The sequence below is a fragment of the Falco cherrug genome (assembly GCF_023634085.1).
Source record: "Falco cherrug isolate bFalChe1 chromosome W unlocalized genomic scaffold, bFalChe1.pri SUPER_W_unloc_1, whole genome shotgun sequence".
NCBI classification, from domain to species: domain Eukaryota; kingdom Metazoa; phylum Chordata; class Aves; order Falconiformes; family Falconidae; genus Falco; species Falco cherrug.
This window is the reverse complement of record NW_026599288.1, coordinates 12,452,071-12,466,192: the sequence shown is the minus strand read 5'-3', so window position 1 is coordinate 12,466,192 and position 14,122 is coordinate 12,452,071. Positions and strand designations below refer to the sequence as shown.

Here is a 14,122-nt window from a genome sequence, read left to right as displayed (position 1 = left end):
ATTACAAAAGCAGTTTTTCTTGGTTTGAGTAGCAAGTCCAGCAGTGCCTCATTCTTGGTCATCCTTTGTATGAGGATGCAGTCCTCTACGCATTTCAGGAACTTGATGGATGATGTGTGAGCTGCTGTATTGTTCTTCCAACAAATGTCTCTGTAGTTCAAGTCATCCATAAGAACCACGTTCTGTTGACCCGAAGCTTGCTTAAGTGACCCAAATATTGCTTTGTTGGCTTTATTGTCTTGGTTTGGAGGTCGGTAGCAGACGCCTACTGTAAGATCCCCCTTGGAGATGACCCCTCTGATCCTGACCCAGAGGCATTTGATAGGGCTTCCACAGTCACTGTAGTTGACTTCTATACATTCAAGGTTCTTAATGTAGAGCACAACTCCTTTTCTTCCCTGCCTGTCTTTATAAAACAGCCTATAGCTATCCATCGTGATCCTTCAGTCATGCAAGTTTTCCCACCATGTTTCAGTTATTCCTATGATATCATAACTTTCTGACTGGACGTGGAACAGCTCCAGTTCCTCCTGTTTGTTCCCCAGGCTGGTATACATGAACTTGGGGTGGGTGGCCTTCTGGTAGTACTCATCTTGGGAGGCAGCTAAAGAATATTTGTTGCTTCTCTAGTTGGCCTGGCTTATTCCCCAGTTGGGTTGCAATGGTGGGAGCATTGCCACTTAAGATCCTGCCCCCTGAATCCTTCAGTTTAAAGCCTGTCTCACCAAGCTGGCCAGCTTGCTGCCAAAGATTCCCTTCCCTCTTCTAGACAGGTGGATCCCATCCCTCCCTAACAGGCTATAGTCATCAAATATCCCATTGTCATAAAAGCCAAAACAGCCAAAACCCTCATGACTGCATCAGCCACAAAGCCAGAAGTTGATTTACATTATACATCTATTTCTGGCTGCACCGTTTCTTCTAACTGATAAAATGGAAGAAAAGGTAACTTGGGCACCAATACTTTTCACTTGCACCCCCAGGGCTTTGTAGTCTTCCTTGAATCTGCCCAGATTCTGGCTTGTGGTGTTATTCATGGCCATGTGAAAGAGTAGCAATGTATAGTAGTCTGTGCTCTTGACAGGTTGTGGTATCCTCTCGGCAACATCTTTGGCCTTAGCTCCTGAAAGGCATCATACCTCTTGTGACTACCTGTCAGGCTGGCAGATGGGCACCTCAGTGTCCCTTAGCAGAGGGTCACCCACTGTTAAGGAAGTTTCTCCACCCTAGGTATCCAATAGCAGAGTTTCAGTCCAATAAGATAATTTGAGTGGTGCACCAGTAGAAACAGTTCAAGCTGGGTGCCTCTGCAGAGGGACCCTGAACAAAGAAATCCCTGGGCAATTATACCTTTACAATCTAAATTCCCCACCCCTCTCATGACAGTTCTGACCAGTAGTAATATTAGGGTCTGGGGTCTTCCCATTCCTCATTGGGTCCCATCATTGTCTCTAGACGGGCCATTTCTTATCTCTAAGGTTGCAGCTTCTGCTGACAAGTGTATTGGCTTTCCTTGCTTCCTTATCTTCCAGCTCGAACTGGTGCTGGGGTCTTCTTTTAGTTAACTAGGTAAAAGTTCAGCATATCTAGGTGAAAGTTCACAGCATGCGGCCTAAGGCTTCAGCACATCTAGCTACTAATGCTAAGTTACACTAAACAACTGATATCCTTTATCTTTACACCCACTACAAGCACTCATCGTTTCTTTTTGTGGTATCAGCTGTGTGCTGCTGGTACAGTTTCTCCTTGCAGACCTTGCTTGTGGATGTCTATAGCTGTTAAAGTTTCATATCTGTTTTTGGTTGTGATGCTGGAGGGTAGAGACTGAAGTGGAGTCCTGTTTTTATGGGTCACCAGGGTCCAAGGTGCCTCATTCTCTGTGGTGTCTGCTACAGGAGCATGGTTCTGAAACCACCTATCTATCTTGGCCCCTCTTAATACTGCACAGACTTTTAACTGTTTCCTGCAACTCAGCTACCTGATGCAACAGATCATCAACCTGTGCACATCTTTTGCAGGTACTTACCTTTTCTCCAGGGGATGGGTCTGGGCACTTGTTGCAACCTGTCGTCTGTACTGAAATCTCCTTCCTTATGAGTTCCATCTGGGTGGAAGCGTCAGACATCTCAGGGGCTTTCTCTGTAGAAACACTGGTTTTAACTCTGAGGCAAGTGCCCACTATCCTGGCAGAGACCTAGAATACTTCCCTGGGCTGTGGGCCTACAAACAGAGTGCATGGACCTTCTCACATGAACTGCTGTGCAAACTGCAGCATCCTCTCAATCCCTGTTTGCATGCTGAAGTATAAATTAGCTGTTAGTCTACAGTAGTAATCCTGCATTCTTTCTCGTAGAGTGTTTCATTAGGGTAGCCCTGAAACAATTGTGGTGAGCCTTATTACTTGATTATTTTTTTTCTTGTTTCTTGTATTTTCCTTTCTTCATCTCCCCATCCCTCTTGCTTCTAGCTACAGATTTGTATTATAATCTTGCATTTACTAATAAATCAGTTGAATACTGATTTTGAAACTTTTATTCTTTTTTCAGGTGTTACTATTAGTTGATATGCAGTCTGGTCATATTACCCTCCTCATGTCCAAATTGGGTCAATTTATTGTGAGAAGCAGGGATGATGAGATAGGTCTTATTTTGCTGATCTTGTTAAGACCACTGTAAAATCCATTCCCAGGCAGCCATTGTTAAGAGGTAGCATTGCAAAGGTCCTTACCTCTATGTATTTTGTCTGAACACTGAATATTGTATGATCCACATCTGTTGATGGATTGGTATTACTTAATGAAGAGTATAGATGATAGCTAGTTGATCACTTCATAAAGAAAATTATTTTGAATTAGTTGAGTTCTTTGCATCTAGCTCCTGAGCAAATACTTGCAATATTTATTAGACTTTTTTTCTTTCTATCTCACAATCCTTTTGTTTTTGAACTTGCCACTTACTTCCTACGTTGAAAAACATTAAACTGTTAAAATTTCTCATCAACTGTGAATATTACTGACATGATTTTTGCTTATTTATCTAAATGTAGGATTTAGGTATTTTTTTGTGGTATTTTGTCACAGGGACTTGTCTGGCAGGTATTTACTTTTGTCTCAAGGTTTCTCCTTGCTGAGTTTTCTTCTCTTCATGTACCATCTTCCACAGTCCCTGTGACATTTACCTAGGGCACTGTGCTATACTGAGAAATACTATTGTTTTATAACGCTCTAATTTTACCCAACACTAAAGGTAAGGTAACAGTTGTGTACAATAATACTATTGTATTTAAAACATCTTTGGTGAATTGTAGTGGATGTTGCCCTTAATTTCTGGTAACTAGTTTAAACTCCAGTCATATTCTACAGTGGGTGCCTTGCTTTTATTTTTCAAGTCAGGTTAATATGCTAGTGTTATAGCATCATGCCTGAAGTAGGCCCTTGATGAAAGGAATGGAAAGTTTGGAAGCAGCCTTGTTGCTCCTCAGTAAGTGTAAGTAAACCCAGCAGTCATATTTCTTCATATCCCCAACTTCAAAATAAGGAAGCTTTTACATGGTTTGTTTCTTTCTTTCAAAGTCAACAGATGCAGACAGTTGGTTGAGGTGCTGTCTACAAGAATCAGTTTGTGAATAGCTTTTTTTTTTTTTTTAATTTTCTCACTAGTACAATTTAATTGGTGTTAGCAACAGGGAGAGTAGTGTTTCTGTTTTGTGGCTTTAAATGTTGTCAATTAAGTGTGCTCTAGTGCAGATGATGATCAACCTACCACAGCTGCCACCGCTGCTTCTGTCCCCACCCTTGCTGTTTCACAGCCAGATGACTTTTGCTGGCAGTGATAGGTTTAGACCAGGGGTCCTTAAACTTTTTAAACAGGGGGCCGGTGCTCGGATGAAGTGGCAGAAGGTCACCTGTGGCTGCTTGGTCCCCCCACCCCCGTCCGTCCGTCCGTCCCTCCCCCCCCAACCCCCGGCGGGGGGGTTCTGTAAATACCGGGGGCCGGATTGAGGACCCTGGGGGGCTGTATCCGGCCCGCGGGCTGTAGTTTGAGGACCCCTGGTTTAGACTGATTAGTTTTTGGGGTTTTATTGTTTTGGATTTTGGTATTATCTTTACTGGGGGTTTGTTTCTTTTTAAATGCTTGCAACTCAAGTGTACTTAATTTAAAATTATTTTGCTTGTGTGGTGTTGTAATTCCACTATTTTCCCTCATGATATCTCTAAAGTATGGTAGTATTTAATCTAATGATAAATTTGATTAAAGTTTTAACTCTGTTCCTTTGTAAAATTGTTTTAGAAAACCAAATGTTTCTATGTTTTAGAATAGTCATGGAATAAATGTTTAACTTTAAATATTATTCTATTTGAATACGTTAAATCTAGTGTGAAATGAATGTACAGGTGGAATAATCCAATGGCTCAAGAATATGCTAAGGTTACTGATTATATGACTTGTGCCAAGTCATATAATCAGTGACAAATTCAGAGTTTGTCTATGTGGGGAATTTTACTGCTGTTATTTTAACAGTATAAGATGGTCTTCATGGATTTATATTGTGTGACAGCACGCTTCTGGTTTTCCAGTTACTTTTATAAATGCTTTATTTAATCAAGTGGTGGTATTTTGTATATAGCTGGTCCAAATCAAGTACTTCCTTAAAGATACTTTTTCCCCCGTATTCTTAAGTAAACCTAGGACAACAAAATGGAGTTTATACATGCTTTGAAGAAATGCATGCTCAAAAAAAAGATTGGAGGGGACACATGCTGCTGATCTAAAAAGACTTAAAACAATTGTGTGTGTGTGTGTATATGCACAAAAATGTGTGGGGTTTGATAGAGCTAAGTAAGGGTTTGGGTGGGTGAGAAATACCCTTGTTTGACTCCTCTACATTAATGATTAATATTCTCACCTCCCTCTCTCCTTTGCCCCTCTCTTGCCCCCTCCCCCCCCGCCCCCCATTTTGAGGTTTAGTGAAAAGTATCTGATTAAACTCTGAATTTTCATTCCTGATTTATTTAATTCAATGCATTCATTTGTATGCTATCCATGTGTCTGGGCTAGCCTAACAATTGATTTATAGGTGAAACTAAAGTCTTTTTAATGTGACTTTTTAAAAAATCCTATTTACTTAGCCATTGTGTAATATTCTGTTAACTTCTAATTGCAGCCAATCAGATGATGATTCTGGGTCAGCATCAGCTTCTGGATCTGGTTCAAGTTCTGGAAGCAGTAGTGATGGAAGTAGCAGTCAATCAGGTAGCAGTGACTCTGAGTCTGGTTCAGAGTCAGGCAGTCAATCAGAGTCTGACACATCTAGAGAGAAGAAACAAGTTCAAGCTAAACCACCACCAAAAGTTGATGGATCCAAGGTAAAACAAAACATAAATTAACCCTTTATGGGGAAAAAACACCTGCAGAGTATTTACAAGAGCAGTTTTAATTTAAACAAACAAACCCTCCATAATTTTTACTTAGAATTTTAACTTGATTGCATTAGTGAATGCATATGCTTCTATCTCATAACAAACATTGGGCTCTTTTCTCAGCTCTGTAAATACCTATAGTTAGGTAATTACCTAAATTTTATCACACAGAAGTGTCTATTAACTTATTGCATATTTTTGAAGACAAAGCCACACATAATGTTATTTCTAATTTTTTTTAAAGTTGTTTCTCTAATGCTTAGTTTCTTCATATCTATAAATGATTGTACAACAATTTCAGGCTTAGATACAGCTTCTCTTCTGTATAGGAAAAAAGTGATGTTTAGAAATCTCTTAAATGGAATGGATGAAATTTACCTGAACTCTCTGTTTCTCTGTGTAATATGGCCTTAATTTGGATGATATATGATATATATGAAAGGTAATAAAATATTTCCTACTGTAAGATTCAAAGGCTGTTAAGAATTTAAGAATTCTTTTTTTGTTTTTTTTTTTTTTTGGGGGGGGGGGTGTTGTTGTTGTTGATGTTTTTGATACTGTCTCTCACAGTATCCTTCAGGACAAAACGTCCAGCACACGGCTAGACAAGTCCATAATATGTTGTGTGAGCAAATGGCTGACAAGTCAGGCTCAAAGAGTTCTAGTAAATGAGGTTACATCCAGCTGGTGGCCAGTCACCAGTGGGGTTCCCCAGGGCTCATTATTAGGGCTAGTTCTCTTCAGTGTTTTTATAAATGATCTGGATGTAGGAATCGAATGTACATTAAGGAAGTTTGCCGATGATACTAAACTAGGAGGAGCTGTGGACTCCCTCAAGGGTAGAGAGGCCTTACAGAGAGATTTGGATAGACTAGAGAGCTGGGCAATCACCAACTGTATGAAATTTAACAAGAGCAAGCGCTGGATTCTCCACCTGGGATGGAGTAATCCTGGTTATACATATAAACTGGGGGGATGAGAGGCTGAGGAGCAGCCCTGTGGAAAGTGATCTGGGGGAGTTGGGTTAATGGCAAGTTGAGTATGAGTCAACAGTGTGCCCTGGCAGCCAAAAGGGCCAGCCATGTCCTGGGGTGCATCAAGCACAGCATAGCTAGCTGGGCAAGGGAGGCGATTGTCCCACTCTGCACCACACTGGTGCAGCCCCACCTCGAGTACTGTATGTAGTTTTGGGAGCCTCAATATAAGACATAAAACTATTAGAGTGTGTCCAGAGGAGGGCGACCAAGATGCTGAAAGGTCTTGAGGGCAAGACTTATGTGAGGAGTGGCTGAGGTCACTTGGCTTGTTCAGCTTGAAGAGAATGCTGAGAGGTAACCTCATCGCAGTCTACAACTTCAAGGGGGCAGCAGAAGGGGAGGTGCTGATCTCTAGTGACCAGCAACAGGACACAAGGAAATGGAATGAAGCTGCATCAGGGGGAGTTCATGTTGGACCTTGGGAAAAGGTCCTTCACTGAGAGGGTGGTCAGTCATTGGCACAGGCTCCCCAGGGAAGTGGTCATGGCACCAAGCCTGTCAGAGTTCAAGGAGCGTCTGGATGATGCTCTTAGTCATATGGTTTAGTTTTAGGTAGTCCTGCAAGGAGCAGGGAGTTGGGCTTGATCCTTATGGGTCCCTTCCAACTTGAGATATTCTATGTACTTAAGTATTCCTATATGAAGCAAAAATATATATCAACTAAGTGGCCTGAAAGGACTTATTTAGATCAGTTTAAAAATTTACTTTTTTTTTTTTTTAAAAAAAGTTATCTTAATACAGAGGCCTACACAACTATTGTTATACTTACTGTAAAAATTGTGCTGGCAATTCTTATATAACATTCCTTTCTGCAGAAGTCTCACTACTTTAAAATGATATTTGGTATTATTAATGCATGCAGTATTTTATAGTGAGTTTTTCATTATTAATAAAATTGAGATCCATCTTAATAGTGATGGTGCTCATCTTAAGAAAAGTAAGTATGTGGTAAACTTTAAAGTTTCAGTAGGTTTAAATGACTCTTGTATCTGAATTCCAATTCAGTTTTGGAAGTCCAGTCCAAGTATACTTGCTGTGCAGAGATCAGCATTGCTCAAGAAGCAACAACAGCAGAAGGCAGCCTCATCAGACAGTGGTTCAGAAGAGGTGAATAACATATAAGTTAGTAAATAAAATGTAAACAAGCATGTCTCATTACCCCATATGTTAAAATAAAATTACGTAGAGCCAAGTTCTAAGTGTGTATATATTTATAAAGTCTGATTTTTAGTCTTATAAAAGCAATTTTCAAACAGCTGATATGTTTGTAAGGAAACATGGGGGGGGAATATTTAGTTGCATGTTTTCAGGTGAGTTGTGCCAAAATGATAGTTTAGATTGATATTTTTAGCTGGATGTTCTGTTCTGTATGAACAAAATTTTCAAGTCACGTAGCATTAACTTTCACTGTTTTTCTGCCTTTTGAGTTCTATAAAGACAGTTAAAAATACTAGACTTTTCCACTATTGTTTCTATATAAAGGTAGCTGCTGCAGTTTTCAAAAACATTATATGGAATAGAAAGCTAGATTTTTGCAGCTTTTGTAAGAGTTATAAAAGAATTCTTGTATTTTAAGAGCCATACTTCAGTTTTAGAGAATTTTAAAACCTAAACCATAGGCTAAACAAAATTTGGCTTTGTGCAGTAGGAATATCTTTTAAGGACACTGGCTGTGAATTAGAATTTATTTAAAAGCAGCCTTTCATAGTTCTTTCATTATAAAAAAAACCAACCTCCCCCCCCCCCCCCCCCCCCAAAAAAAAGGCATTGTGATCATAAGTCTTTAATCATTACTCTGTGTGTCTTTTTTGTCAGATTTAGCTGTTCATCATTAAAACTAAGCAAAGGAGTTAATCATATATAGTTAAAATATTGATTTATAGCTGTTGCTAAGTACTCTTTTCCTGAAGACTTTTTTTCCAGGATAAAAATGATCTAAATTTAATCTCTATGAGATTGATTTTAGGGAAATAGTAGAGTTTATAGATATTTTGTTGTTGTTGTTTAGGAGTGGAGAGAGAAGAAACATACATGCTATTCTCAAAATTTTCTTAGTGGTGTTTAAATGAGAGAGGATATAAAAGGTGAGAGAGAGCTCTCAAAGGGCAGGAGATTTTATCAGGCTTTTGACAGGACCTTCATCTTGATTTATTAACTTGCAGCAGTCTAAACTGACTATATGTAGGCACAATGATTATATTGTAAGACAGGGGTTTTTGTAGTGTTTTCTAGAGTTCTGCTGACATGGTATATTCATAGATGGAGAAATACAAAATCAATAGCAATCCTGATCTTATTCAATATCAGCGGGTACACTGAGGAGGATGAAGAGGATAAGACATGAAGAATATGATTTCAGTTTGAAAGTGGGAGCTGAATTATCTTTTTAATACTAAAAATACTTCGTTCTCTTTGTGGTAATGAATCATATATATTTTTTTCATCTGCAGGATTCATCAAGCAGTGAAGATTCTGCAGATGACTCTTCCAGTGATACCAAGAAGAAAAAACATAGAGAGTAAGATGTTTTTCGTAAATAATATAATTTTTTGTTATGGCAGCATAATGCTTATAATTACATTGGCTTCACTTCTCTGCACTTGAAATACATAATCTTGTGATTCTCAGTTTTGATTAACGTTTTGGAATATTTTAAAATAAATGCTCTCAAAGGAACATATATATCACTATTCATTTCTAAGCAAAAGAGACTGTATTACCTACAGTGTTATTGAAAAACATTCATCAGCACTTTTTATTTTTAAAGTAGTCTTATTTGCGGCAATAATATTTTTGAGCTCCAAGTCCTCCATGAAAATTATTGAAGAAATAGGAAACTACTTAAGTAAGTGGTCTCAGATAAAATTTAAGTTGGAATCCCATAGTTCATGCCAAATTTTTAAACACTTTAGAGGCAACCCCCCAAAAATTATTACAGGTTTGACAGCAATAAACTGTCTTGGCTATTCAATAAAGCTAAGTTGAAACTGAGGTAGTTTTAAGCTGTAGATCAAAAAGTGTGAAAAATGTTGTACCTTCTCTTTGGTTAGAGACTTGGAGGGGGGGTGTCATTTGTGTTTTTGTTTGAGGTTTTGTGGATGTTTTGTTTTGTTGGGGTGTGTGTGTTATGAACAGTGTATAGAAATTGAATCACTCTCATTCCTTTTCTCCAGTTATTTGAATCATCTCAATATTCAGGGCTGCCAATATAATATCTAAAAGAAGGGAGAGGGATCAAAACAAGCTTGCTATGCAAATGAATAGTTATTCACAGTCTTCTCTTACTTAAGAATGTGATTACATCTAATAACATACTCTGTTACAGGAAAGATAAAGTTAAGTTTAGAAACTAGTAACCAAATAACCTCATATATCCAGTGCTTCAATTTTGATTTATACCTATTTTGAACAAGTATGTTTGCAGTTGTTATCTGACATGCAGATCAGATTTCTCTATATATAACTTAGTACAGGATCCAAGCCCTAGAGTATGGTGTTTTATATGTTGTCTATATCTCCAATTAAATATAGGTTGTGGATTTGCATAAGGTGGGGAAGTTGGTTGGTTTGGGGTGGGTGGTTTTTTGTTTTTATTTTGGAGGGGGGTTGTTGTTTGTGTGTTCTTTAATTTACTGCTTGCAGAAAAAAAATCTTTGAAGGATACAGGTAATACTATAGTATTTCCAAGACATACAGATGTATTGACCACAATGAAAACAACTTCTAGGACCAATGCATATTTAAGTGAAAGAAGTATCAAAGTACTGATTCTTAGGCTTCCTGATCTGAAATTTAATGAAAAGGTCTTCCACCTTTGAAGGCCATTAGTACTGTTTGAGCATCTTGATCAGAGACTCCTAAACCTGATAATAGATGGTAGTATATTTAGCAACCTTTCAAGAATGCATACCAGACTTTTCTCACACCATCACCCTCCCTCACCCAAGCTATTATTACATTTCTCTGTACAGAGTCTGAGGTAAGATACAGTTGATCAGTAGGTACATATTTCCTGTTGCAAAGTAGATCTCAGCTAAGCAGGAGCACAGAGATACTGTCACTGGGAGTCACAAGTGGTTTACTCATATAGTGTCTTGTATGGGTGTGAAGCACTGATTTGGAAGCTCAGTGGGGGCTTTTGAGAGTCGATGCCTCTCAGATTGCCATGGTTCAAGTCATTGTGTGTTTCTCAAATCTGATTCTGCATTATTTTTGGTTCCTGTGCTGAAGTTAATTCTCTATTAGAGAATTTTTGATTCTGCAAAATACAGTGTTAAGGGGTTTTATGACTTGAGCATAGCTAAGTTCCAGTAAATATGTATCTTTCCAGCTAAAGTCTTGTTAAGGACTTTGATGTCAAATTAACTCAGTTATTAAAGCTGTAATTTATACAGAAATCCAGATTTTTGGTTTGATTGGTTTTTTACATCTACCTCTTGATAACAGAAAACTTAATTCAGCTCCCTTTGAAGCCATTGGGTATTTTTACCTGTTATCCGTTCATGATAAGTTTCTGTCCTTCTAGCTGAAATGACTATTAGAACATTTCTATTTCTGTAAAGAATATTGAAATTAAAGCAGCAAACCTGTGGTGAATATCTGATTTAAAAACAAGACAACAAAAACCCCAAAAAATCTAATGTGAGTTACTGTTTTGTCTCTCAATATGTACAGTGAAGACTGGCAAATGTCTGGGTCAGGGTCAGTATCAGGAACTGGTTCTGATTCTGAATCAGAGGAAGCTAGAGAGAAAAGCAGTTGTGAAGATAGTGAATCTGACTATGAGCCAAAAAACAAGGTCAAAAGCCGGAAACCTCCAAGCAGGTAAGAAGTCTTGCATTTTAGATACTCTGGTACTATTTCTAATTCATAATCAAGTATTGTACTACTATACAAGCAAATGAAAACATTAATATTTATTACAGAACTTGAAGACTTTTTTTTTTAAGCTACAAAAAATGTTATCATGCCTCTTTCCTGTCTGCTCCAACGGAAAGTGGTATAATTGAGTGGTCATGAAATATATGTATTCAGAAATATACAGAAGGCTTGTAGATGTCCATATTGAAACCCTACTGTTGTGTTTATCTTACTGTCTTCAAGAATTGAGCCAAAAAGCAGCAAAAAGATTGCAGGACAGAAAAAGAGGCAGCTTGATTCATCGGATGATGACGACTATGACAAGAGAGGATCTCGCCGCCAGGCAACAGTCAATGTTAGTTATAAAGAAGCTGAAGAAACCAAGACAGATTCTGATGATTTGTTGGAAGTTTGTGGAGAAGATGTCCCACAGCCTGAAGAAGATGAATTTGAAACTATAGAGAAGTTTATGGATAGTCGAATTGGCCGAAAAGGAGGTATTTTTTTTATCAGTGTTCTTAAGATTCTGCAGTGCATTGTGGTGCAATGTAAACAGCAATTGTTCTCAGCTGTAGGTAACCCATGATGTTTGTAAAGAATAAGTTTAAAAATACCAGAGAGTAATCTTATTTTGTTTTTCATACCCATAAGGATGTTTCTTTTGTAAGCCTTATAAAGTAAAACATAGAAGAATTTAAGTAACTAATTAATGCAAAAAGAAAAAATGAAATGGAATATAGTTCCATATTGCATAAATGCATGCCATACTGTTACATCACTATTTGTAGATTTTATTGATACCTGATAGATATAAACTCTATACAGGAGGATGGAGAAAAAGTGGACTGGATAGGACAGCTAACCAGTAGCCTGAATGCTGAAGGATGATGTTGGGAAGGCTTGAACCACTGAGACTGTGATTTCAGTTATTCCTGTACAAATAGTCCCAATACAATGCAATGGATGGTGGAATCTAAAATTTCAGTGGCGTGCTTGCATGTGCATGTCTAAAAGTAATTTTATGAATGATGTTAGGGGTGTCATATTTCCCACAGCTAATGGGATACAGTGTCCTACTTATGTGGTTCTTTTTCTTTTAGCCTGCAAATTAGGGTTCTGATTATAGAAAACTTGGGCCTACTCACACTTCAGAACTGCCTTTCTCCATTAGTTATACCTGATCTCTAAAGTTTCTGACCTATCTCAGAGTTTGTACTCTCTTTCAACTTTCTTTTCCCATACTGTTCCAAATTCCAGTGTACTCTTACTCTAGCCCCTTACTCCAATACACAGTGCCACTGCAGTGTTAAAAGCCTTTTGGACTAGACTTCTTATATTCTGTATGCCCAGACTGCTTGTTACTGCTTGTGCTGTCCTTTGCTATTGCCATGCTCTGTTGCTATATCTGTGCCCTGCATCTGGTTGGGTCCACTTCCTTATTTGGCTCTCCTCACAGAAATGAGACTGTTTACTGCTGCTAGTGTGCTTCAGCTGTGATACTGACTGTATTTAATTAAAAATTACCCCACATAAGATTCCAAAGGGGGGGAGGGAAGTAGTAAAACAAGTTTAGGAAGAAATAGTTGAAGAGCAGCCCATCCCAATGAGCAGGAAGTCAGGCAAAAATGCCAGTAGGCCTGCATGGATAAACAAGGAGCTACTGGCAAAACTCAAAACCAAAAAGAAGGTATATGGAAGGCAGAAGCAGGGGACAGGTAACCGAAGAGGAATAGAGACACACTTTCCAAGCATGCAGAGACACAGTTAGGAAAGCCAAAGCCCACTTAGGACTGAATTTGGCGAGGGCTGTCAAAGGCAACAAGAATGGCCTCTATAAGTATATAGGTGACAAAAGGAAGACTAGGGAAAATGTGGGTATGCTGCTTAATGGAGCAGGGTCCTGGTAACACAGGACGTGGAAAAGGCTGAGGTACTGAATGCCTTCTTCACCTCAGTCTTTACTAGCAAGACCACCCTTCAGGAATCCCTGGCCCCAGAGACCAGGGAAAACTTTGGAACAAGGAAGATGTACCCTTGGTGGAACAGGATCAGGTCAAGAAATACTTAGGCAAACTGGACATATGTAAGTCCATGGGCCCTGATGAGATGCACCTACAAGTGCTAAGGTTGTTGGTAGAAATCATTGCGAGGCTACTCTCAATAATTTTTGATTGATCATGGCAACTGGGAGAAGTACCTGAGGACTAGAGGAAAGCAAATGTCATAGAATCATAGAATAGTTTGGGTTGGAAGGGACCTTTAAAGGTCATCTAGGCCAACCCCCCTGCAATGAGCAGGGATATCTTCAACCCGATCAGGTTGCTCAGAGCCCCATCCAACCTGACCTTGAATGTTTCCAGGGATGGGGCATATATAACATCTCTGGGCAACCTGTTCTAGTATTTCACCACCCTCATTGTGAAAAACTTTCTTCCTTATATCTAGTCTGAGTCTACCTTCTTTTAGTTTAAAACCATTACTCCTTGTCCTATCGCAGCAGGCCCTATGTCTTTGTTTAACCCCAGCTGGCAACTAAACACCACACAGCTGCTCACTCACTCCACCCCAGTGGGATGGGGGAGACAATCAGAAGAGTAAAAGTGAGAAAATTCATGGGTTGAGATAAGGACAGTTTAATAGGTAAAGCAAAAGCCACGCGTGCAAGCAAAGCAAAACAAGGAATTCATTCACTACTACCCATTGGCAGGCAGGTGTTCAGCCATCTCCAGGAAAGCAGGGCTCCATCACGCATAAGGGTTACTTGGGAAGACAAGCATTATAACTCTAAACGTCCCCCCTTCCTCCT

General features: G+C 38.9%; 1 protein-coding gene across 4 annotated transcripts in view; it reads left to right on the top strand.

Moving 5' to 3' along the window:
* LOC129734135 (chromodomain-helicase-DNA-binding protein 1-like) overlaps positions 1–14,122 on the top strand; it is a 74,529-nt gene that overhangs the window by 14,823 nt on the left and 45,584 nt on the right. For 3 of the 4 annotated variants that reach the window (XR_008730448.1, XM_055700321.1, XM_055700319.1), the window contains exons 3-7: positions 5,164–5,365; positions 7,462–7,563; positions 8,907–8,974; positions 11,131–11,280; positions 11,560–11,813. Coding sequence is in view for 3 of the 4 variants with exons in the window: in XM_055700321.1 (XP_055556296.1) it covers positions 5,164–5,365; positions 7,462–7,563; positions 8,907–8,974; positions 11,131–11,280; positions 11,560–11,813 (776 nt within the window). In the remaining variant the exon portion in view is untranslated. The remainder of the gene's footprint in view (positions 1–5,163; positions 5,366–7,461; positions 7,564–8,906; positions 8,975–11,130; positions 11,281–11,559; positions 11,814–14,122) is intronic. The other variant, XM_055700320.1, reaches the window with a different exon arrangement.